Source organism: Trachemys scripta, chromosome 1 (genome assembly GCF_013100865.1).
Source record: "Trachemys scripta elegans isolate TJP31775 chromosome 1, CAS_Tse_1.0, whole genome shotgun sequence".
Classification (NCBI taxonomy): Eukaryota; Metazoa; Chordata; order Testudines; family Emydidae; genus Trachemys; species Trachemys scripta.
The window spans coordinates 301,969,133-301,996,120 of NC_048298.1; the positions used below are offsets into that span (position 1 = coordinate 301,969,133).

At 40.4% G+C, this 26,988-nt stretch overlaps 1 protein-coding gene across 2 annotated transcripts; it reads right to left on the bottom strand.

Annotated features, from left to right (window-relative positions):
* Positions 1 to 1,861: 1,861 nt before the first annotated feature.
* POLR1D (RNA polymerase I and III subunit D) lies at positions 1,862 to 26,952 on the bottom strand. Of its 2 annotated transcripts, XM_034758705.1 has the most exons (5): positions 26,817 to 26,952; positions 25,576 to 25,775; positions 9,854 to 9,928; positions 2,989 to 3,276; positions 1,862 to 2,559 (listed from the first exon to the last, which is right to left on the bottom strand). In XM_034758705.1, exons 2-4 carry the CDS (start codon positions 25,599 to 25,601, stop codon positions 3,006 to 3,008), a joined length of 372 nt encoding a protein of 123 aa, XP_034614596.1. In that variant the 5' UTR covers positions 25,602 to 25,775; positions 26,817 to 26,952; the 3' UTR covers positions 1,862 to 2,559; positions 2,989 to 3,005. The 2 variants fall into 2 exon arrangements, with proteins under 2 accessions (XP_034614596.1, XP_034614595.1); XM_034758704.1 differs by having other exon boundaries at positions 1,862 to 3,276.
* Positions 26,953 to 26,988: the final 36 nt, after the last annotated feature.

Below are 26,988 nucleotides of genomic sequence, written 5' to 3' on the forward strand. Positions count from 1 at the left end.
TATTTAAATCTAAAATTTCACAGTGTTGTAATCATGTGGGTCCCAACCCAAAAGGGAAAAGGGTGCGGGGGGGGCACAAGGCTATTGTAGGGGGATTGCAGTATTGCCACCCTTACTTCTGCTTTGCTGCCAATGGCACCACTGCCGTCAGAGCTGGGCTCCCAGCCAGCAGCCGTGGAGCTTCCTGCAGCCAGGGGAGGTTCCTGGAGGTGGGTCTGACCCAGTCCCGGGAGCAGCCCGTGCAGGGGAAGAGGAAGTCCCATCATTCCCCAGCCTGGCCGGGACTAGCAGCTGGAGCCTGGCACATGGTAGGAGCCCCCAGCCCTGCCCCTCCCCGGCTCCAGGCCCAGAGCTCAGGGGCTAAAGCGGCCTTGGGCTGTGTGCAAATGAGTGTGTGGGGGTGACCATGGTGCTTCCCTGACCATGGCGCCCTGGTCGGTCACCCACCCATAAGGCCAGCTCTGACCCCCCACAAAGTCATGACTCCCCCATACCAGGCTAACTTCTCTTCTGCACTGCTGCTGCTGCTGGTGCTGTCTTCAGAGCTGGGCACTCAACCAGCAGCCACCGCTCTCTGGCCACCCAGCTCTGAAGACAGCACAGAAGTAAGGGTGAAAATACTGCGACCCGCCTCCACTAGCCAGATTTCCTGGGGAAGACCAGATTTCACAGTCCATGATGCATTTTTCATGGTCGTAAATTTTGTATGGCCCTACTTATAAACTTAAAATCTATTTTAACAATGCTAATATGGAGATGAGACAGACTGGTTCCCAGCTACGCATCTGGCAGTGTTCAGTGAGGCCTAGAGGCCTTGGCATGAGCTGGCACCTAGTCTGTCAGAGTCACAGCACACACACGCAAAAGGAATCCTATCTGGAAGAGTACCTCATCAGACCAGAAGCACTGCCTCCTGGGAAAGGGGGACATTTTGGTCAGATCTAGGAGGCGTGTCCAGGAGTGGGGCCCCACTGTTTTAGGCACCGTAAAAACAGTCTAGAGAACAGTTCTTTCCTTGCAGAGCTTACAATCTGAGTTTACAAAAAAGATAAGACACAAAACTGATAACCCATTGTCAGAAGCCCAGAACTACTAACTTACAATCCCTCCCAATTTCTCCCTCAAACAAACCACCCTTCTCACTCCCTTTCCCTTAGTTTAGCTACCAAAGCCAAGATCCTTTGCTACCATTGCTCAGAGTTCTCTTCCCATCTTCCCTGCCCCCACAGCAGAACAGTGAGCCTCACTGTGGGAAGAAATAGGAAGGTTTTTTCTCCCCATTTTGTTTTTCAGAAAACTGTGAGGGGTGTGCTCAAGACCACTTCCCCTCCCAATGGACGGGCCAGGGGCCATGCTCACCCCTAGGGGCAGGGGCCCACATGGCCTGGTCTCTGGCAGCAGCTCAGAGCCATTTCCCCTCTCCAGGGAGGGGAAACACTGAATTTCGCAATTCTGAAGTGGGGGAAAAAATGTGGGCATAACTCTTATTTTTTACCTCTATATTCCCTCTTTGGTATGACATAGTCCTAATTGAATACATTTCTGAAATGAACCCTTATTTAAAGCACTGGCAGATATACTTAGTAGAATTCAAATGGTGGTAATATTCATGACTTGTATTTTCAGTATAATTTTTTATGTTATTTTAAATTTAATGAAAAATTAATATTGTTTAAAGTTAATTATATATCGTGGCCCATGAAATCTGGCAATATCCCTTTAAGGAGGCCTTTTAAAAAGACTGAGTCCTCTTATGCAAGAGTATTTTTAAGCTATCATGTTTAGGTTTATTCTAAAGTTAGAATCAAGCAATTTTAAATGTTCACTTTCCCCAAGTTTACAGATGATACATGATGCATCCTCAGTTAACAGGTTTCAGATTTATTCTCAACTCACTTGAAACAAAAACTTAGCCATATGCTCATTCAAACAGTTATGTCTGAGGATATTTAAATCCCAAATGCTTCACAAAACAAGTAACCAGAACACAGAGAATAAAGACATACAGAGTATATTGATGTGTAATTACATTTATGAATTTTAGAATTTTACCACTACAAAATTGTCATACAGGCATGGAAAGTTGTTACATCAGTGGTTAGAAAACATTTTTTTAAATCCTTGCTCTGTGACTCTAGTATTATATCTAATTGTAAAATTCACAGGCCTGGATAGAGACATGGTAATGTTAGCTGTAGGTTGTTTTCAAAGCACTGTCTCTATGTTTTTCACACTACTTCCTCTGAAGAAGGAAGTCTAAATACAGACAGAAGTATTGCATCTAGAGTTTATTACTGCTAATGTTTGTCATCCCTTCTGATCAGTTTGTGGAACACATGCGAACAGGTGAACCATATTACATATTCCATATTACAGATAATTCCTCCTAGGTATTAAAGCTAACATTGCCCGTTTTAAATTTGTTCTTAACACTAAAGAAAATATCTATAGAAGTCAGCAGTTCTCTCAGTAGATAGATATTGACCTCTTACAAGCTACAGAAAGTGTACATGTGGGCTAGGAGTGCTCAAGTCTTCCTTTCTTCAGATCTGATCTATCCTGAAAAATTAACATCAACACAAATGAAATTTTTAAACTGAGTTTAGCATTAAAGTTACCATTAATTTTGCATGTAAATACACATTTGCTTACATTAAATTCCAAAAAAGTAAACTGACTAAAAGAGTCATACTGAACAATGACATATATTAACTTGCAACACCCACTGAGAGCAAGTCCCTAAGTTTAATTAGGGATGGGGAGAAAAAGGGAGAAGTACGTAGTTCTAAACTAATCAACAAATTAATGTTGTACTTTATTTTCTCTTAAGGAGCCCCAAATAAAGTCCTATAAAACCACTCCAAGATTATTTCTCACAAAAGCTAAGAGATCTGTATTGAACAAGATCTTCTTTTTAAAGACTAACAAACATCCCCACAGTTCAAGGTTTAATTACATTCTTGGCTTATAACAGCACGTATTCATCACCTTCTCTGTTTGCTTGGTCACTTTTCGTACTTATCCTTTGTGTGCCGGCTCCTGTTCCGGTACCTAGGAGGAGAATAGCTGACTCTTCTTCTGGCCTGAAAGCTGGGAGTGTAAGGATAAGTTCTATGTTTCTTTGGTTTTTCTTCTTTCCTGCTCTCACTTGGCTCAGGCGGTTTACTGTCCTCCTCCTGTTCATGTTCTTGGTCTTGCTCCTTTTGGGAGGGTAACGTGTTCTTAATAGTATTAATAAGAAATCTTTTATTTGTACCTGCAAGAGGGCACTTCATCCTGTAAAGACATTTCAGAGTAATCATAAAACAACATCTTAACACAAATATAAAAGTTCCACATGAGAATTCCCCACAATGTTTAGAAAGATTCAAGTTTGTGGTTTTGGCTTTCCTTGCATGCCACCTAGTGTAAACTCTGAGTACAGGAAAAGCCATTCAGGATGTTCCCATTCCCCTTTTATCATAGTCTTAAGGCTGGAAACAGAATGGTTGAGTTACTTTAATAAGGAGGAAATACAGATTAGAGAAAAAAGATGTGGCGACCGAAGCTTATGTTACATTCTATATATGTGGACTTGCATAGTTCATATTAGAAATTATTTGTCAATGCTTAAATTATCTGATTTTTTAATAATACTATATCCCAAGTCTGAGGGGAAAGGGCTGCAAGATCATGTTTTACACATTCAGTGTAGTTTATTTAATGAATTGAGAAATTTAGACAGTAAAAGGCATTTTTGCGTTAGGAACATCAAGCAGTTATAACAATAAAATAGATAGGCTCTTGAAGTGTTTAACTTAGATTTGGGAAATGTCTTTTAAAAGAAATGTTTATTTTTCAAAAAACCCAAGATATCAATCCCCTTTTTTCCCTTTTATGTTTATAATATTACCAATTTTTCTTTTTATCAGCTAGCTTTATTAACTAAATATTTTGCACTTATTTCATTCCTCTCGCTAGGATTAACTCTTTACAATCTTTTATTCCCTACATGTGTCATCTACTAACACATGCACTGAATAAAACTGAGATTGTTCAGTATCCGATTTAGATTTTTTTTTCTGCTGTAAAAGTTTCTGAGATGTGTTTTACCCTTATGAGTTGCACTGACATTTTTCTCTCTTTCTTTGTTTAGAGTTCATGTGCAGGTTGAAAACCTTCAAAACATTTCTCTACACGTTGATTCAGTAGATGGCACTCTGTCCTCTAATCGTCAATGAATGACCCAGAATCACGTTAGGGACCACAGTGCTGTTGGAAGCAGAATGTTTTGTATGAAATATAAGAAATACATCCTGATCATTTGCGGTCATTCAGAGCCTATGCCTATTTCTGGGAAATTAGGGCTATTAAACCCCACTGTACAGGGGAGATTATTACTGCGCAGCTCCAGTCTGTACATCTAGCATCCTCCCTTAATTTCAACTGGATACAGTATTCATTCTTGTCCCATAGGAATTTGCATAGCACTGCTAAACAGTTATCAAGCTTCACTCCAATGGTGGTTTCATTTCTGTATTTAAAGAAATGATTTATATAGAATACATGATGATATGTGGTGATATAAATGTTTGATTGGCAAGAGTTATGGATAATTACTCTTGAAGTAAAGCCTCAAGGGAATTATGCAGGTCATTCCAGAAGAGTTCCAATGAAAGAGTTATGCCACAACATCTATTTTCTGTGATTTACAGAATAGATCATTTTAGCTGCATGTAAATCCGGGATCTTTCACCCACACAAGTCCAGATGAATGAGAAAATGGAGTACAAATAACTTCTAAGAAGTTATTTAAAATAGCTGTTCTATAAATCAGGATAGAAAGATTTAGAAATTAAGGACTCGATTTTGAAAGGAATTTAGGAGTTGTGGTGCTTGATGTTGCAACGTCTAACTGATTTAGTAACCTGAATCTCATTTTTGAAAGGGATTTAGGCACCTAGGAACCTGATATCTATGGGATTTAGGTTCTTAAGTGCCTAAATCACTTTTGAAAATGAGATTTAGGCTCTTAAATCAGTTAGGCATTGCAAGGCAAGCACTGCAATGCCTAAATACCTTAAAAAAACCTGGGATTCATTGTTTAAGTGACTGGAAAGGTAGGATTACTAGTTTTCCAATACGATAGGGCTTCCATTTCAAACTCCTAACACTCAGGGAATGTTTTGACAGATATGCTGGGACCCAAGATAAATTCAGAAGTACTGAATAACACAGAACAGTAAGCATTTGCTTTGTTGTGTGAACCATACTTCTGCCCTGACTGAATGGCTTCTCAATGCAGGTGGGAATGAGGACCAAGATCAGACATGTTCAAAGAGATTTGGATTGAGTTAACCAACCTTCCTGAGAGATGGGGAATAAGCCAAAGGACAGAAAGAGAAGTAAACAAAGAACAAGTGTGGGCAGATAATGTAAGTTTTCAAGAGTGGGAGTGGGGTGGTTGTCTGTTTTCCTTTCCAAAAAGCCTATCTTTGGTATAAAACAGCCAGACAGCTTCTGGAAAGAGAAGACTTTATGGAAGCATTCGCACAGACTGGAAGGACAAGTTACAATAGCTGACAAGGCTAGGCCTGAATGATAAAGTTCAGAATTTTTTCCAACATGTCAGAAAACTTACCACCAGCTTTAAACCTTTGTACCTTACGCTTCTTAAACTATTAGGGCAGCTTTTTGCAGCCTGTGCCCAGATGAAAACTTTAAATGCTTTGCATTTGTCTGTTTGCGCTAGCTTTTTATTATTATTTTTAAGCAAATGTACTGTTTTAGCACTGATGTGCATGGCGCAATACGAGGCAAGACAGTCCCTGCCTTTATAAAACAATCTCCTTAAATAAATAGCATCTTGTTTAACTGTTTGTTTTTGATGGTACAGTGGCTGCCTGCACAACATTGAGAATGGAGGGAACAGTCCTCTGTGAAGGAAAACTGATGGTGAAACAGGTGTCATGGACTGGGGTCTATGCTGGCATGAAGTAAACCCTCAGAGCTTAGCAGCAGAGGGATAAAAATAACTCATTACAGTGAGATATCAATCTTTAGGTTTTAGTGATCTAGGAGTAAATGGAGCAAATCATCATCTTCAAGACAGTATTCCCTGCTCTTTCTTAATCCAGTCCAGGCTCCTGCCATGCTAAGATACTGAAGAGAGGGAGAATAAAAGCATTTGATGTACATACTTTTTATTTTTTTAAATGGTGGTAGTTTGAATATGAACAGTTTGGACTGCTCAAGTAAGACAGAAAAGATGGACTAGTGGGCAGTATGCACGGGAAATGGTCAGATATGCAAATTTAAGGTAGTTTATTCCCTAGTTACACAAATAAAGGGATTTTCTCCATTTCATCATCAGATGTTGATACATTTATTATACTCTCACGTGGTGGCGATATCCATATTACATTCTAACTTTGACCACATCACCTGCAATCTCCCTCGTGTATTGCGATATTCTATACCTCTGCTTCAAACAGTCTCAAATTTTTCATGTCTCCTTATCTCCCTCAAAAATGCAACTCTCCATCTCCCCAAAATTACATTGGAGGCTGACAGTAATATTCAGTCCTGGACCAGTATCTTTCCTGGTCTGGATACCTTATGACAATGCTGCAAAACTAGAGATGGAAGTATTATTCCATCTCTAGAAAGGAAATGGAAAGAAATGATTCTTCTAGCACCAGAAAGTTTCAAGACCACTGGATACTAAAGTCAAGACATTTTTATGTCTATAAATAGCTATTTTAGCTTATTTTAAAAAAGCATTGTAAATGTCAGTGTTATTTTTCCTTCCCTTCTATACTGGGTGTGTAACTAAACTGGACTCCTAACTAAGGATTATGGCTTTCTGGATGAAAGGAAATAATAAATAATTCCAGGATCACTTCAAAAGTATTTTTATAAAGATGTGTAGCATGTACACAGTTGTATTGTGAAAAATAAAGTTTGGGAGTGACCTGTATTACTCACTGGTGGACTTCACCAAGTGTGAGCAATGGTGGGAAAATTTTAGAATGTTTCTTTAGGGTAAACAAGCCTCGTGAGGCAAGAGCCCTCGCCTCACTAAGGGCTAGTCTACGCTGGCAGTGCTAAAGCACTGCCGTGACAGCGCTTTAATGTGCCTTGTGTGGTTGCAGCACAGCTCTAAAAAAACCCCACCTCAACAAGGGGCGTAGCTCCCAGCGCTGGGGCACTGTTTACACTGACGCTTTACAGCACTGCAACTTGCTGTGCTATGAAGTGTTTTTTCACACCTCTCAGCGAGAAAGTTGCAGCACTGTTAACTGCCAATGTAGACAAGCCCTTAGTAAAATGTACACTTTTAGCCCTTGCCTTATTGAAGGTCTGATCCACAGAAGTAGATGGAAATCGTGTCTTTGACTTCAAATGATGCAGGATGGCAAATATGCATTTTGTACAAGACAGAGCATTTTACTGCTGACTAGCAAACAGTTCCACAGAATGGAATTTGTGCTTATTGTTTTTCATTTAAAAAACCCTAGGAGATTAAAAATATTAAAAAACTTTGAAGTTTCAAAGTGATGTATGCATAAAGCACGGGTTCTATGGTACGTGGGGGAATGTATGTATGTGAACATATAATAAAGTATGCCTGATTTACAGTCCATTACACCACTTTTACTCCACAATATCAGTGTGATTGTATGTTTTTAAAAGTACTGTGTTTTTAAAAACATATTGTGTATGTTCCCAGAGTCTAAAATGAATGCATATTTTATAAATCTAAAGATAAGTTACCTTAAACACAAGATGATAGCTTCATAATAGGAACAAAAATCATGCCTCTGGTCTTGTGGGTTTAAGTCAAAAGCTTAATGGCATTTTAATATTTGTAGTCCAACTGTTACACATCCTAATAAGCAATGAGCCATCTTCCTTTTCAAACTAGTATCTGCCAAACAACTGCAGATGAATAGTAGCTCTGCATTCCAGAGCATGGTGGTACTTCCTGTTTGTAAAACTGATTTAAGACACTGGACCAGGACAGTCTAATCACTTTGACTTAGCAACAGGCACCCTGTGTATTGCATTTCTATGTGGAGCATAGGAACACTCATCCACTGCAACTGTAGGCTTGAACTTAGAGAGGAGAAATAGGATAGGGACAAGCAGCAATCAAAACAAACAACAACAACAACAACAACAGGGATGATCTCAAAGCATTCCTGTTTTAGCCCCAAGTTTGGTATCCTACAATGTTTCTGACTAAGGATTTCTATTTAGTATTGAATAGAAAATAGTGTATAGACACAGAACAGGAATTATTTAAGGTTGCACTAAGAGTACAGTTAGAAGTACAGACATGAAATGATCTTTTTATTCTTTCTGCCCCTTCCCCAACTGTTCTCTTGTAACACATCCAGCTGTACAGATTTGCTCAAAACTAAGGGTTTGTCTACACAGAGTTTTCATACCTCTTTGACTATGATACATTTTAACATTTTTAGAAGGTCTCTTTCTAGAAGTCTATAATATATAACTAAACTATTGTTGTATGTAAAGTAAATAAGGTTTTTAAAATGTTTAAGAAGCTTCATTTAAAATTAAATTAAAATGCAGAGTCCCCCGGACCAGTGGCCAGGCAGTGTGAGTGCCACTGAAAATCAGCTCACATGCCACCTTTGGCACGCGTGCCATAGGTTGCCTACCCCTGGTCTAGACAAACCTATGTGAAAAGACCAATCCTTTTAAGCAAGTTACCACTGTACTTTAACCCATTTGCAGCTACTTTAAAAACAAATCACATGAGAAGCCTGCTGGCGGTGTGGTCATTACTCAAGGTGTATAGCTTCCATTTGCGAGAGTCAGGGCTGTCTTGTCTAAAAACGGATTTAAACTGGTTAGAAACTGGTCTCACTAAACTGGTGCAATCTGCATGTGTGAACAGTCTTAAATTTGTTTAAGAGTTCCTGATATCAAAGACATCAAAACCAATTTGAGACAGATGAACCATGCCTCTGATCAAATCACTGAATTTATTGTATTATAATACTATTTGCAGGTACACTTTGAAGGAATAACTATGAAAATTAAAATACTGCTTTTTATTCCAAAAGAATGCTATTAATAGTTGCTATAATGCATACTAAAAGTATCAACAATTTTAGCTTTCTTTCCATTAAAATTAATTGGAGGACAATTAAAATCCCCTGGATTTTATTTAAGATTACATTAAAAATCTTGAGCAAAAAAAAAAAACCACCTTCCAAAAGTGTATTTTACTTTGAGTTTATAGACTGTTGTAGTTTAAACAGAAATTTATTGAAAAAGGACAATTTATATTAAAAATATTTGTCGTAAAGTTTGTTATGACATTAGTATTTCTAATTTAAAAAAAAAAGAAAAAATCCAACCCGAGTACAAATATGAACATTTACTGGCCAACATGCAACTACATCTATGATGAAACTAACTATCAAATATGTCCCAGACTCATAAATATCTTGATTGAAATTTGATACGGTGACCATTGTGATAAGAACTTGCCACTACAAAAAGTGCCACTTATACTCCAACTGGTATATGCTGTAAATACTTGATACGGCACTCTTCACTCAGGCAGAAATTTCTTCAATTTCTACCCTAGTCAGCGGAGTTAAAGTTTTTGCATCTCCTGTTGTCATGTTTGGAGAAATCTATTTGTAAAGTCAATAAAATAAATGTTTTAATGTTATGCTATTAAAAACTAAAAGTTGGAGATGAAAGCTCTGCCATATGTTAAGTGTAAAGTTTATATGGTTTAATTTTTTGATACTGCTTAGTGTCATTTATTTTTCATTCCATCTATATTTAAAGGTACGGTAAATTTTTTTATTCAATTTGTATCGGAACTTACCAACCCATAGCTCCCATTGTTTCAGCTCTGGTTTTCCCACGCTTTGCCTCTTTAAGAAGCTCTTCTACTGCCTTTCTAGATATGAAAAGGGAAAAAAATATTAAAAACAGATTTATAGACCATTTAAGAAAAAAACTGAACTCTTGGAAGTACAGAAAAGGTTGGCTCATATGTTGAAGTGACAATGCCACCAATCTGTGTAAGCTAGCGATTCAAATGGAAGAGGTCGCAATTAGTCATCATTTTCCTTTCATTGTCATAGTCCAAATCTTTATCCAACAAGACAAAAAACAGAAAGGCAACAGTAGCAACAAAATGTATCACTTTACATCTACTCACATTAAAAGCCACCAGTCATTAAAGAAACTGAAGACACATCACTTACATTATTTATTTCAAATTTTAGAGTAAACAACAAGTTTTACTACTCTACAAATACAGTCTGCTCTAGGACATAAAACTGGAAAACAATAGTGCTTATCACCAACTTATGAAGTACCCCGTTTAGAGACTTCTCTCAGTGGTCTCATCTATTCTAAGGATTGGTCTATACCTAAAACTTAGGTCAATCTTGCTACATCACTCAGGGCTGTGAAATTTCACAAACCAAACCCCCTACTGTAGGCACAGCTAGGTCGATGGAAGAATTCTTCCTTCACCCTAGTTACCACCTTTCAAAAAGGTGGATTACCTACATTGATGAAAAAAACCCTTGGTTTGCTTTCCTGTCCTGCACATGAAATGCAAGTTGTTGGCTGTGCTGGAGGAAACGATTCTTGGATTGGAGGTGCAAGTTGAGATGTTACTGAGAATAAGAGAAGCTGAGGAGATCATACACAGCAAGGGTTGGGAAACACCATTACCCCAGGTTCTGGGAAGAATAGAGCTGTCCACAAAGGAACTGAAGAGAGAGAGAGAGAGTCAGAATGAAGGCCTGGCAGTTCGTAACCACCACAGGCAAGAGGTCATGGTGGAATTCTACACGGCTATAGACAGAGATGAATAGGCAGGCTATGGCCACCAGAGAGAAGGAACCAGGAGGAATTTCACACAGCTAGAAGTTTCAAATCAATACCAGGTCCTCAACATGGAAACTATGCAAGATACTTCTCATGATCCAGCAGGCCCAACAGAACAGAGAGATGTACAGGGGAGACAAGTAGTTGCCAGCTTGGCCCAACCTGTAAGAAAATCAAGCTTGCCCGCAAAGAGCTTTCTAACGATCCAAGGAAAACAAAATATCCTTAATGGAGAGTCAATACTCAGAAGACTCAAAAGAACATTCTGCAAGGGTCAAGAAGACAACAGGACAGTGTGCTGCCTTCCTGGAGTCAAGACACAAGATGTCAAGAATAATAGGTAGGCAAGGATCCATAAGTGATGATTCATATTGGCATTAATTAATCTCACTGGTAATAGAAGACTAGAGGGAATTCCGAAGCATGCTGAGGAGGAAGACTGTCCAAGAGATCTTCTCTGAGATCCTTTCTGTCCCACGAAAAAAGGAAGACAGAAACAAACCACTAGTTACATGGTGTCTTTGGGTTTTGTGGAACATTAGTTCACCCTCTGTGAGGAGAAGGGACTGTATATATTGATGGCCTCAACGTCAGTAGAAGGGGAACCAATTTCTTCAGGGACAGGATGGGTAGAGTAATCAGGAAGGTGTTAAACTAATATCAAAAGCGGAGAGTAAAAAGAGGGAAGATATGAGCAATCAGCACAAAATCGAGATATTCAGAACAAAATTAATCAAGGAACCAAAGAACGTAAAAAGAAGAAATTCTTTAATTGCCTGTACAACAATGTTAGGAGCCTGGGTAACAAACAAGGAATTGGAATTGCTCATTTATGAGAATAAATTCAATCTAGGTGTTATTACTGAAATGTGGTGGGATGACTTACATTATTGGAATGTGAAAAAAAATCAATGGTTATAACCTATTTAGGAAGGATCGAGTGGGCAAAAGATGAGGGGGAGCAGCACTCTATGTCAAATATGCAGTACCTCTTTCTAAGTCACTAATAACTCGGAAAAAAATTATCTTGAATGATTATGGATCAGGGTCCTAACCAATAAAGCAAAAGATGGGGTATTAGTGTCTGCTACAGACTACGAAATCACACTAGGGAACAGGCTGACTGCCTCTTTATTCACCTATCTATAATGTGTAGGTAAAAAAACCTGTGAGATCATGAGGGACTTCAATCTGAATGACATGTGGCGATCTTATGCTGCTGGTACTAGAACATCCTGGGAATTTCTAAATACTACATATGATAATTTTCTAACTCGGATGTTGCATCCAACACAGGCGAATTCTATATTAAACCTCAACTTGACAGATAAAGAGGGACTGATCACTAAACTAAAAATTAATGGGAGCTTAGGTACAAGTGATCATGACTTGATCACATTTATAATGTGCAAATAAAATAAAGTCCAGATCAGGAATACATATATTTGGTATTTGAATAGGGCTAGTTTCACAAAGCTGAAACAATTATAAATCAAATCATCTGGAAGGAAGACCATAATAAAAAATGTGACTGGTAATGGGGAATTGTTTAAGAACACCTTACTAGATGCCCCAAAAGTCACAATGCCACAATCGAGAAAGAAGGCCGTACTGGTTAAAAAAACAACCTGGTTTAGAGGGGATGTGAAGGCAACTCTAAAAAATAAAATATATATAACAAATGGATGAAAGGTGAAGTTGGTAGTAATGAATATACTTCAGAAGTTAGGAATTGTAGAAAATAGATAAGAGAAGCAAATGGACACAAGGAGAAATCTATGGCCAGCAGTGCTAAGGACAGTAAGTTTTAAAAATATATTAGAAACAAAAAGAATCCTGAAAATGGTATTGGTCCAGTACTAGATGGAAATGATAGAATTATCAATAATAATGCAGAAAAGACAGAAGTGCATTCAATAAATATTTCTGTTCTGTATTTGGGGGAAAAAAAACGATGAAATATTCTCATCATATGGTGCTAACACACTTCCAATTCCACTAGTCTCTCCAGATGATGTTAAATAGAAGCTTCTAAAGTTAGACATTTAAATTAGCAGATCCACATAATTTGCATCCAATAGTTTTACAAGAACTAGCAGAGGAGCTTGCTGGACCATTAATGCTGATTTTCATTAAGTCTTGGAGCACTGGGGAAGTTCCAGAAGACTGGAAGAAAACTAGCGTTGTGCCAATTTTTAAAAAGGGTAAGTGGGATGACTGGGGTAATTATAGGCGTATCAGCCTGACATTGATTCTAGGCAAGATAATGGAGCGACTGGTACAGGACTGAATTAATAAAGAATTAAAGGAGGGTGGGAAAGTGTCCAACTACAGAGAAAGAAAGGCAGGCCTCCCTAGAAATGTTCAGGAGAGGATTGCAGAGTACCTCCATGAAAGTTTCATCAAGATCTCTCAGGAGGATTCAAGGGACATCCCTGCATACGTAAATAAACTGCACCACATCCCTCCCGCCCCCCACCTAGCTATGGAAAGGAACAAAAAGCAGATACCAACGCTATCTCTCTTGGTTGTACTACTACCTCTTCTAGCACAAGTAAAGAAATGACAAAAGTCAAAAGATGTGTTCTGCTACTTTGGGGGTGCCATCCCTGTTATTGATAATTTATCTACACACTTACATGAGATCCCTTACCCCCACCATGCTTTACTGGCAGGACTGTGGAGGAGTCAAAAACAGATCCTGGCTCACTGCACAGCTGGATCCACAGGTCGCCTGTTCCCCATACACCTCTTCCTCACCCACCATCTCCTCCTCCCTTTCTCACTGTACACAGCAGAGGCATGTGATTTGGGCTCCAAGGAGGTATTCACAGAGCTGCTGGGGGTAGTGCTGGGGTCTCCACTGAGCACAGCATGCAGCTCTTTGTAAAAATAGCAGGTTTGCAGCTTGGCATCGGATCATTTGTTGGCCCCCCAGCCTTCTAGTATGCCTGCTGCAGCTCCTTATCATTCATGTGGCACTACTGCTGGTCCCTGTCATAGCCTTTTTCCAAGTTAGAATATAGGCCAGAGTGTGGCTACATTGTGGCCTTAGAATGCACCAAAAATGTGGTTTCCCAAGATTAAAGATGTTTCTGTTCACTTCCATCCAGCTATCACAGAAACATTTTACCACATTATAATCATTTCCACCAAGCAACTCTGACATGAAATTCCCTAGCCAGGTCTTCAGAATCAGTCACTAGTATTTATTTGTTTATTAAGTATTTCGTGCTCTTTGGCTACATGATACACTGAGAAAAAAAAATCCCGCCACAAAAGGTTTATGATCTATGTCAGAGAGACAAATATGCTGGTGGAGCAAAATGTCTATTTTTTAAAAACTGCAGGTATTTAAATATATATACACACATCACTATTTTCGTTGGGGATTTATTATTGAAAGGCTTTGCAGAAGCAGTGTGGTTTGAGGATTTAAGTATAGGATAACTGATTGGTGCCCCAGAAGAGGGAGATTCTTGTGTCAGACCTCTCACCTGTTGACTTCATAAGTAGAGCACTGTTATAAAGTTCTATACAACACCCCAGCTTCCGGGGTACGATCATCAGTTAGACTTTACCAATACTTTGTTTCTCAATAGTTTGGGGCTAGGTTTTTAAGTAAGTGCACAATTGCGTGTCTAGTTTACACATGCAATTACCATGATTGTTCATGAAAATTGGGTATTTGTTTCTAATGCTCATATGCATAAGCAAATACTCAATTTGCAAACAGTTACAACAACTCTATGTGCAAGTCAGGACATGCAATTGTGCATGCACTTTTGGAAATTAATCCCACAGTGTTTCCCAATTATCTTTCGTGTTGTGCTAATGTCACCCTTTTCCATACTATTTCTGTAACATTAACAGAGGGCTATCTTGTGATCCATCTTGCTACTCTTGGCAATCTTACCAAGTCTCAATAACATTTATTTAAGTAAAATTCAGGTTTTACATACTGAATATTGAAACGAGTGGTGTGCCCACCCCCCCCCTTTTTTTTTTTTGCTTTTCAACTCCTAAAATCTAAATAGAAAACTAAATAGCCTTTTCAAATGCCTCAGAAGAGAACTTCCAAATTTCCTCTTTTGAGAGTGCCATTTCCCCACTCTACCTTGAGAGAGTGATGATAAACTATTTAAAATTGTGGAAGAAGGCAAGTTTGAGAGAATTAAAAAAAAAATCTGCATCTAGGTTGATAAACTATGTATCATGAGAGAACATAATGCATTTGGAGATATCTAGGATACCAAACCTTCAAAAGACAGGATAGTAATAGAAAAACAAAAAGTCTAAGTGTTGACTTTCATCACACCATTCCACAAAAATTCTTTGTAATTCTGTTCTTTGAAAGATCTGTGTCAAAGGTACATTAAAAGGCCGTGAACCTCATGTTATTTTATGATTTAATCATACTTGAAAGAATTAAGTGTGTCTGAAACAATATATTTTTACAATAATATAAACTAGTTACAGTTTTCTTAGAAACACTACAAATCAATTAAGTGAAGCTAATAGAACTGGATTATATGTAAACTAACATACACAAAATACAGGCATTTTGATTTGTATGTATCTATAAATGATATTGCAACTCACTCTGACTTGACACCCATCCCAGCAGTCTGTCATTGGTCTGTCTCTTCCTGGCTAATTAGAGTCTTTATATCCATAATAACCCTCTTTTAGTACACTAATTTTTGTTGCTGTGCCTTCAGAAAGCCCTCCTGACTCACAAGGACTATGAAAAGTCAATTGAAGAGAGTGGTATAAAACACTTAAAGAATATCTTCCATGTAACGTATTTCCATATGCTGAATTTATACACATCAGTAAATCAGCCAAAGGCTTCACAATTGTGCAAATAAGGTTCTATATTTGCTTTTAAAAGGACTCTCGGGACTCAGCACTCCTAGTTGTCTCCAGTTATAAAGCTTGGGTACAATATAAACATTCTTGCAACTGCAATACCAGATAAAGGAAGGGAATGACTAGCACACAACAGTCAAAACCTCCACACGAGGAGAAGAGCCCAAAGCACGTAGGGAGCTAGAATTAATAAAACTGATGCATGGTCTAATCCCAAAGGAATACCACACAGGAATGCCACAACTGGTAATACTGGCATCATTTATAACATGAGCAGCAAATGGCATCCAAAACCTGCATATTTTTGAATGACTGGAAGAAGACCAAAATAATTATAATAGATTGGTCTGTTGGTGAGATAAGTTTGGTGAGAACAAGGGGTTCTTTTCCTTGCAGGAAAGGATGGTCCGTAGGGGTCTGCTTATATTCCTGAATGATTATAATTTTGCTGCATATTTTAAGTGATGATCAAAGAATACATTGTGTAAAAATTCTCTAACCTAAATTTATATTGTATATGAAGATAAAAAGGAAGTTATGTCTGTAAAGTCAAGCCAAACAACATACATTTCCCTAACCTCATTCTTGGAAAGGGATGGCTCAATTTTGCTGAAAATCATCTAATATGAAAAGTTTTAGACTGAATGGTTAAGTTCAACTAAGATATAAGCAACTGAAAACAGGTTCTTATGATAGAAAGCATTAGGTAATTTTAATTCTAACCATTTCTGCTAGCTTCAACTATAATAGCACCTTTCATCTGCCAGAATCCTAAAGTACATTATGAACTATACAGGCAATGGAGACATGGTGGGTGAGGTAATATCTTTTACTGGACCAACTTTGATTTGTGAGAACGACAAGCTTTCGAGCTACACAGAGCTCTTCTTCAGGTCTGGGAAATGGACTCGCAGTGTCACAGCTAAACACAAGGTGGAACAGATTGTTTAGCATAAAGAGTTCACACATATTTCAAGGGACCATTCAATGTAAAGTCACTCACCTTGTCTCTCTAATATACTGTGACCAACCCAGCTATAACAACACTGCATATATAGGTAATACTCAAACAGGAATTGCTTCACAATTATAATGCAACCATTTACAGGGAGGGCACAATCAGGTACCAAAATCAGTACAGCATCTTGCAAAACTAGAGATGGCTCATTTTATCAAAGAGCATAGAGACTAACAGCTCTTAAAAAAATTCCCTGGGAACAATGACTTGACCAGGATCATTAGCGACTCATCTGAAAGACTGTTATAGCCAATTAAGTTCATTTTATCATCCATTTATCATTTATGGATCGATTTCATATATAATCAATGTATGCTAAACAGATTTAAATTGTAGGATTATGGAAGTATAAGATTAAGTATTTAAGAGTGATGAGTGGGTATTAGTAAAGCATGGCTGAAACACAAGGCCAACAGGATGAGACCTGTAAGATTTTAGCATAGCCAGACTAGGCCATAGGTTCCCAAACTGGGGTTCAAGAACCCCTGGGGGTTCACAAAATGTTACAGGGGGTTCTCGGAAAAAAATTCCCTAATGGCGGACAGAGCTGTCCCTAGGGACCCCGGGCAGCATGGGGCCAGCAGCCCGGAGCCCCTGGACTTCCAAGAGTTAAGAGGATCAAAGCAAGCATATCTATCACACTGAGGAGATTTAAACTTCAAGACTCCTTATAAGAAATGGAAAGAGAGGCGGATATTTTTTGCTGTTTTTAAAATTAAATAGGCATTGTTTTTAAAATTATTATGACGAACAAGTTTAAGCTTTGTTGTAACGTGTGTTGTTTGTCTGGACTGCTCAAGACCTGAATGCTTGTGTAGGGGGAACTCTGAGTTGGCTTCTTAAATACCTTCATGCTGTTTCACATCTGATACTCTTTGATGAAACATAGGAGCCTTGTCTTATAACCAGCTCATTCAAAGTGATACAAGCTACGAAAGTGATATCTTGGAAGAGTGTTGCCATTTTCATAATGTAATAAAAATACTGTAATGATAAATAAGAACATAAGAATGGCCCTACTGGGTCAGACCAAGGGTCCATCTAGCCCAGTATCCTGTCTTCTGACAGTGGCCAGTGCCAGGTGCCCAAGAGCTATTCTAGGGTCTGCTGGACCTCTTAAAAGATGATCATCAGTAGACGGACAGTTCCTGCTGGAGTCTTCCCACTCTTACCCAACCAGGGTACTCTCTTTTATATTGTAGTTCTGACCACACCTAACACCTTATGCACACGCATGCAGGTGTCAACCTTCTTTCCCTTATCTGAACTTCCATACCCCATGAATATTGATTGGGGTGCCCCATTTTTCATAGGTTGTTTGTAGTTCCTCTTATTCTCCTTAGCATCTATGCATGACATGTACCCTGTGGTCAAGATAGACATTCAAAGGTCTTACAATACATTGCTGCCTATTGCAATACATTTTTCCATAACCTCACCTACTGTCACTTCTTATGCAGTAACCTTGTGACCTTGCTGGCATAGGGTTATTCCTAGGTCACCCACTCATGTCAAGCTTTCTTAAGCCTATGGCAGTGGTTCCCAAACTTTAACAACCTGTGAACCCCTTTCACTAAAATGTTAAGTCTTATGAACCCCCTCCTAAAAATGAATATTTCCAGTGATTTTCTCGTTTACCTGAGTATAAATTATAAAAGCAGTGATCTTGGAAATATAAAATTTGTTTTTATGACATGCTTATTACACACTATTTATTATTAAGTGTCCCTCGCCTATTTTGCCAGAAGCTGGGAATGAGCAAAAGGGGATGGATCACTTGATGATTACCTGTTCTGTTCATTCCCTCTTATAGATTCATGGACTCTACAAGGACATGGGACCAGGCCACAGGATGCTGGCCTCCATCTTGGGATGTCAGTATTTTTCCCACAGACTGGTCTGGAAACCAAGCTTTGGAACAAATGGTTCCCGCCATATGCAGAAGCTATAAGGCAGGGAGTGACATCATCTGTGGTTCTTCACTCCCCGCACAAGAAGACTCCTGGAAACACCTCAGGAACAAAGACTGAACTGGGGAAAGTGCTGGACCCAGGCTAAAGGGATGTCTAGCCTGTGAATGAAACACCTGGGCATTCCAAGCTGTAAAGCAAGTGCAGCTTGCCCCTTAAGAGTCTGAAGCCTGCTTGTATCATCTCTTAGAGTGGGAATCTGCTAATTCATATCCAATCTAGTTAGTATATTAAGCTTAGTTTGCATTTTTGTTTATTTGCTAGGTAATCTGCTTTGATCTGTTTGCTATCACTTAAAATCTATCTTTTGTAGTTAATAAACTTGTTTCTGCTTTATCTAAACCAGTGAGTTGGAGTGTAGTGTATGGGAATCATAGCTCTAGGGGCAAATGCTGTTGCATATTCCTCTCCACATTAAGGGAGGTGGTTAAGTTTATGAGCTTATGCGGTGCAGTTCCCTGTCCAGCACAAGACAGTATAATTTTGGGTTTATACTCCAAAGGGTGTACATGCCTGGGGAGCTGGGAGTTACCTTGGCTGTAGCCTTCTTATGCAGGGGCTGGTCAGATAGCCTGCATGTGACTGCAGCTGGGTGTGTCCCTACCTGTATGGGTGCTGGTGAAACTGCAGGCTGCAGGGCTTTGCAGCTTGTCGCAGCAGAACAGTGCGAGAAGGAGCCCCAGCTGGTCGGTCAGCAGGCTCAGTGGTACCTCAGTTCCAGGTGGCACCCCAGAGGGGAACCCGTCACAATGACTCCAGTTATAATTATTGCGTAGGGTTTCATAGGATTTCTATACGCATAGTATAGTAGAAAGAGAGAGCCTGAGACATAAGGCCTGGTATAAGAAGCCTGAGGCCTGAACTAAAGTAGTGGGTCAAGTCCTGCTAATATAAAGCAAAGTTAGCAAAAGTCAGGCTGTGAGCAGACATCAGGCTCTGCCTGCGTGCAGGCTCACAGAACCTGGCAAGAACAGGGCTGGTATTGCGAAAAAACATACATTCCTAACAAGTATTAGGCACAGGACACCCATGCAAGCACATTCCAGAAGGGTGGTACCGGAACACCCCAATACAGAATTATGGTCTAAACACACTCCCCGAAGATGACACAAGGACACACTGACCCCCTCTTAAAGATAAGGTCATGATGACAGTGTGATGGATAGAGATGTTTTGACTGAACCTACATATACATGGTAAAGGATGATAACTAGCCACGTCAGAGGGGCAGTAACTAGCCACGTCAGAGGGGCAATACGTAACTTATTATAAAAAGGAATTTCAGAGGGAGTGTCTTTGGCCAGCTTAGAGGGAAACGGAAAGTTCCGCCCTTCACTGAGCTGTGTCCATTGTCACGGGCATGAATATATTAAATGTACTTGTAGCACGTATAGGACATAATACCATGCCTTGTCGACAATAAATCGGGCCAAGTGCCTTCGCTACTGAAACGGGTCTGTGGTTTTATTGGGCAGTTCGATCGAGGTCTGCTGTGTCCGCTATCTGCGCAGAGCTGGGACAGCACACTGACAGAACACTCACATGCCGCCAGCATTTGACAACACACGAGTAATTGTAACTTTACTTATTGCTTTAATAAAACTTGTACAGATAAGACTTTGTACTTGTGATTGTGTTTATATGGTCATTATGCTTGGATATTGCGTGTTCCTGGAGCCTCCAAATTTGAGAAACGATCCAGAAGCAATTTCACTATTTTGAGCTTGCAGCTGTAGCAATCAGAACCCAACCCATGGCAGTGTAATGCAACATCACAAAATTCACTGTATATAAAATAAAAGGCTATGCTCTGGTGCTCAGATACTATGTCCCCTAGAACCAGATGGAGCATTGATTCAGTAATGACAGAGAGAATCATGTCACTGAATATTCAAGACCACTTCCTCCAGCATTAAATACATTCAAGAACTGACTAGACTCTACCCTGTTTTGCTCTGAAGAGCAGAGCTCAAGATGACAGTGCTACTGATACCATAAGTGCCATTCTATTATGCATGAATTTAATTAGAAATGAAGAAGCTAGGTGTTTTTTGAACACATCTGAGGTTCCTGACATCTATTTTTACAACTTGTCCAAGCTTTGGCTCAGGACAAAGATGCCAGTCCTAGAGTCAGCAAGAAGAGGTACATACATAAGGGACATTATTAACAATGGACACCCTGGATGTAACATGAAATAATTAAATGGATATATACAGAAACTGATGAAAAGGGATTTCAAAAAATGGAGCCTGAGGAATGCCACACTGAACAGCAAAGAAACAGGATTAAAACAAACACCAAATATGCCACATAGGCATATAAGAATCAAATGGAAAGCATGCCTTAGGAGAGTTTGGAGTTAACTCACCTGATTTAGAATTCCACTGTCTTTAAACAGTTTAAGGCTGACAATAGATCACTTCTTTAAAAAAGCATTAGTTTAAGCTTTTTTCTGTGTGAATGACCCCCACAGCCTGATTAGTGAAGATTCCATAAAGAAATTCATCCTCAGTTTTTATTTGGCAGATCACCTTTACGTTACATAACCAATGTCAAGTTATGTCAACCAATCTCATGATTGCTAGATCTATAGTCTAACTATTACTTTTAGCTATTAAATTGTGCTTCCTTTCTAACGTGCAATTTTTTATCTTAAGGATTTAGATTTTAAGTGCAACTTGTGCACTTCAAAAAGTAAGACTGTTCTTTGTGTTATATCCCATTGTTTTACAATAATATAAAGGAGTTTATTCCAGATGCTAAGGGCCTTATCCCTTAGGACAACAAACAATTTCAAATAGATGACACTGCAAACTAGGTTTGGAAGGCGGTTCTAGTAGGAGATGCTATTCAGGAGTTGTGAAATGTTTCTGGAAACTAGGAGGCAGCTTTAACTGTGGAAGAGATTATGAGTGAGGAAAAATATATCCAACGCTCTCTCTCCAACAACCTCTAATATATTCCCAGAAGACCGCATATTTGCTGTGTTGTTCTAGGGACAAAGGCAGGATATCTTAACTGTAGGATATTTTATTATTTAGAACGCAAAATCTTCAGGGCAGGGACATAAATGGTGTTGTGAATAACTAACATGCCAAAGGTGTAGAACAGGGAAGAAAGAGTAAGAACAGGGCAAGTGAAAAATAATCCAGCCCTGTCAGACACTTTGACACTCTTCTGTTAGTTGTTTTATAACCCTGTATACCTATCCCTTGGAGTGTAAGTTATACTCACAGCATCAATTACATTTCATTGGAATTTGGCCTAGTATTTTAAGGCTATGAAAAGTTTCAGATTTATAATCTGGATATTCTCCAATATAATTAATAGTAGGATGTTCAGGGGAAACTGCCAGCCTCTAATTTCCAGCAGAAAGGAGTTGAAATTATTTGGGGGGGGGGGGGTGCGCACGGCGGAAGGATGCATATCCGATACTTGCCATAGATAGTGGCAAAGGTGAATGGGAAACTGGGTTTATTTACAATCTGCGGGTATTTGTAGTCGCTGCTTTTTTATTGCTTTAAATCTCAGACTATGTAAAGGTCACATGACAAGAGGTAGCCAATTCAGCATCCATCATTCCTGGTGATGGTAACATTTTAAGCAAGAAAAATATAGAACATAAGACCAAGTGAGTTAGTGACAGTAAAAAAAAGAGAATAAAAGTGAGAAAACCTGGCATAATAATCCAAAACAGAACAAACAGAAATTAGAGAACTGTCTTTAGAAACAGTGATACTCAGAACTCAGTGGTTCAGGAGCCAAATTAGCAATCAACATTACCCAAAAGAGCCACAGTAGTGTGAATTCATTGTTTCATTTATTATAGTACTACGTATTCATATTAATAGTATGATGGAGGAATATATATATATATATACACACACACACACAAATGATGGGGGAAGATATAGTTACAGCAAAATGACTGACAAAGCAGTATTTTATCAACTACAATTGGTTAATAACATAAGTAAAAGCATCCTGATTGGTTAATAATTAAATCACACATTGTTTTAATATCGTGAGCTGCAAAGAGCCGCAGGAAACACACTAAATAGCCACTTGCAGCTCACAAGCCTCAGTCTGAGTATTACTGCTTTAGACCATCAAAGCAGAAACTATCTTTCAATTTAAGTTGCCTGAGAGAATGCAGTCACTGCCAGAGATTTTGGACAACCAAGTTCTCTTGTCAGACCACCAGACTGTAGTCTTAGCTGCATGGGGACAAATAATTAATTTTTTTTCCCCTTTGTCTGGAAAACTTCTAGCTTCCCAGTGGGACTCAGCTGTTGCTCTAGACCTAGAAGGTGTCCATGTCCATAACAGAATTTAAAAGTATAATGTTTGTAGATACAGAAAACACTATTTTAAGTCATCATTATAAACCTGTATGTTTCCTTGAGCACTTGGCCTCATGGTAGCTAAGGCACCTAAAAATAGCTCAAATAAATATTTTTAAAACTCTCTAAAAACATCCCTAAAATAGCTTTTCTGTAACATGTGTGGTATATGTAGAAGTCATGATGGTATAGTTTAGATTTGCTACAGCAAGTAATGCGGCCATCACAAACTTTTGCCGATAAAAACTTCATACCACCCCTCACCATGACATATTCTTAGTTAGTTTGATATTTCAGACCAGTGCAGATGTAGTTGTTTTTTAAGATCATAGGGGAGAGGTGTCTTATGGAAAAATTATAGGAGGTAAATGGATCATTAAATTCTCTTTATCCAATTATCCCCTCATTTCCACCAGCACAACTATTATCTTTTTCCCATCTACAATATCAGTTGGACGAGGACAGTGTGGGCAACAAGTTATTTTTTGTAAATGGAACCACAAAGTTAGTTCCTTATATTTGGGTGTGAGACACACTGGAAGAGCATGCTATCCATGCTATCATTGTTAGACATACTGCTAACAGGTAATCTCACATGAGATTCTGTTATACATGGCTTAGTTGTAGTGTTGACAAGTCATGCTGCAGAACTATTATTTCAGTCATTCCTCCCAGACAATTCTACAATAAATAGTATAACACCATCAAGATTTACCAATAATGTAAGTGCTTCTGGTCCATTTCCAAAGCAGAAAGTAAAAAAGAGGTCTGTTATGACTGAAGAGTCAACTAAATGAACCTGCATTTAAACGGAATGTGTTCGTTTGGATATGACATGAGTTCAATTTGTACAGTAGAATGAATGATCTCACCCCAACAGAATTCCAGTCAATGTAGTCACAATCTGACTCTAATAAATACAAAGTCAGAGATTAGGCTTTTCTCATTTCAATTAACAAAACAAGGCGTATTAATTTTCCAACTTGCACTGTGATCTAGTTGCAATCATAACTGGTACTGGCATGCAACACAAGTTTATTAAAGTGATCATGGAAAATCTCCCATCTTTCTTAATTTAATAGGGAGGTTTCATTTATTTATTACATACAAGTATGCCTTTCCTTAACAAAGTAAGGAGTTTGAAAAAGTTGAGTTTACATTTTATTATAAAGACACTGAGGCTCATAGTCTTCCTAGAAGCAAATTTCACAATTGTGGGCCAGGTGCCCAAAAAGTCTTCTGAGCACACTACTCTCACTTCTCTCACTTTTAAGATTGGTAGTTATATTGTTCCAGTAGATCATAACCAGGCCATGGGATACAGAGTAAGACAATGAGACAACTTGAGCCAATCCAATAGAGGATTTCAGAATTCAACAGAAAGTCAGTAGTATCTTCAATGCCCCCATTTTTTCTCATGAATAACCTAAGTTCCCTCTGTGATAAACTACTCTCCTGAATACATCCACTTGGAATCAGATTACTCCCTCACAACAGGGACAGAGGAATGATATTGCAATAGGGGGATAAAGGGCTCCCATAGAGAACAGCAGCCTCAGAAATCTTGGAATACTATCGTACCTCATTCCATGTACTGCAAAGTACATCTTAACTATTTTTCAGTAGTATACAATATATGCTTCAACATCGATGTGGAAACCACTTATATAGTCTAAGACAGGTAAAAGTAAAATATATTTGATGCTGTAGGAATAGGAAAACAATTCTAATTCTCAAACTAAAGTCAAAGGTCTCCTGCATGTAAGTTTGTATTCTGTAAACTGGGACTCCTGTCCTCCCAAATATTCCAAGCCATGTAGGCTTGATGTTTAGGTAAGTAAAACTGTAAGCATCCACATTAATGCAACCCCCTTAAAAAAAAAAGAGATTAAACTTTTATTATATGGCATACAATAATTTAAATGTAAACACTGTAATCAGCATCAATGAATAACAGACAGTAAACAAAAGTGCTGCAGCTTCTGTCTTAAAGGCTCTCTAATGGTCCCTCTGCACTACAAAAGTTACCTGTTGAGGCAGGTTATTTACATCATCAAGCCCCACACGAGAGCGAGTAGGTGGGCTCTAAATCAGCTCCTGTTACCTGACAGCAGAAGGATTAGCCAGGCACTTCCACAGTGAGGAGGAAGGTGACATGACTAATGTGTATTTTACTAGGTCCAGCACCAGCCCTTCGTGTGGTTGCCTCCCCCAAAGGCCTGGCACAGGAGTGACCACGAGCCCCACACATGACCCCTTCCCACCAGGAGAATGTCAAGGGGCGGGTCTAGACGTGAACTTTCAAAACTCAAGAGGGAACTACCTAGGTAACCCCCCTCCCCCCAACTCTTCATCCCTGCAGTTCCCCCCGACTCCCCCGCCCCATCCCCCAGTGCTGAAGGGACGGGAACAAGTGCGCCGGGCAGGCGCGGTAGATCACAGCGGGCCCACCCCGCCCCACTGCCCGGGAACACACTCCCCGGAGGGCCCCTCTCACCTCTCCAGCTCCATGTCCTCTTCCATGGCGGCGGGGCGAAGGTAGATGCGGCGCGGCCCCCGCTAGGCCAGAAACACCGCAGCGGCGGTCAGGTACAGACGTAGGCCGGGCCCATCCACTGCTCGCGGCTGGGGACAGGGAGGAGCGAAGGGGCGGAGCAGCGGGTGCGAGGACCCCGTGAAGGGCGGGGCGAGCCGGAGCTGGGGAGGAAGTGAGCGCCGCGTACCCTGAGTGCCTGCTGCCACCCCCTGCTGTAGCGGGGTCCGGAGCGGGCAGAGCCCGGGGGGAACTCGGGTCCCGCCCACGCTCCACCGGGCCTGGCCCCTGCTGCTGCCCCATGTGCTGGAAGTGGCGGCTAGCCCCCCATGGCCTTACCGACCGCGATTCGCCTCTCTGGGGAGGAGGCCCCCCCAGCACCCGCTGCCCATAGGCTCTTCCCTCCCCCCTCGGTGTGTTAGTTCCCCTCTGGAGATGGGGGGGGGGTTGCTGTGTGCTCAGGCTCTTCCTCTCTGAACACGGGCGCAGAGGGGTTTGCTGGGTACATGACGCCTCCTTTCCCCTGCTACAGAGAGAAACCCCAACAATTCACCCTAAACCTCCATCCCAAGGGCGTCTTTCCCTCGCCCCATCCCCGAGTCTTGGCATAATAGTGATGCTACAGAGGCTACCCACTGATCACCCTGGTGCCCAGCACAGGGCGGGCAGCGGCAGCAGGCTGGTGAGTGGGGTTGCAATGACTCAGGTGCCAGTGACTGGGGAAGGGAAGCTGGAGGCAAAGGGGGCCCAGCAGTGAAAATACACACGGTCTGAAACTGCATTGACGGGGATATGAACATGACAGTAACCGGGGTGCAAAAGGGGAAGGGTTATTTACCCTCATCCCCCCTAGTGGTTGCAACTGTGGCTTTGCCTTGCATGGAACCCAGCACACGGGAGCGACCTGTGAACTGAAGAAAGCTAATTTTTGTTTCCAGTGCGGCCTCTAGCTAGTCACAATTCCCTGTTGGTAACGTAGGATGGGGCGCCTGCAAAGGGAAAAATCCCCCCTTTGTATGTATCCAGCGCTCATCCTACTGCTTCGTCCTGGTCTCCTTCGGTCTCTTCCCTCGCTCATTTCATCTCATGCCTAATATCTCCCATTCCCTAAATCCAGTTACTGTTAGACCCGCCTCAAATCCCCTTCCCATCACTCCTCCCCTCGCTTCCCCCGCACCCCACCGCCTGCTCCCCTCCACACCCACCTGCCCTGCCGCCCCGTTAACCTCGCCTCGCGGCTGCCCCAGTCCGCCCCGCGGGGCGCGTGTGCTGCTGGAATCAGGCGACCGGCGGGGACACCCCAGCGCAGGGCCGCTGTCGCCTCCTCAGCCGGGTCCCGCCCCGGCCCCGCTCCCATAGGCTGCGGAGCTTCCTCCG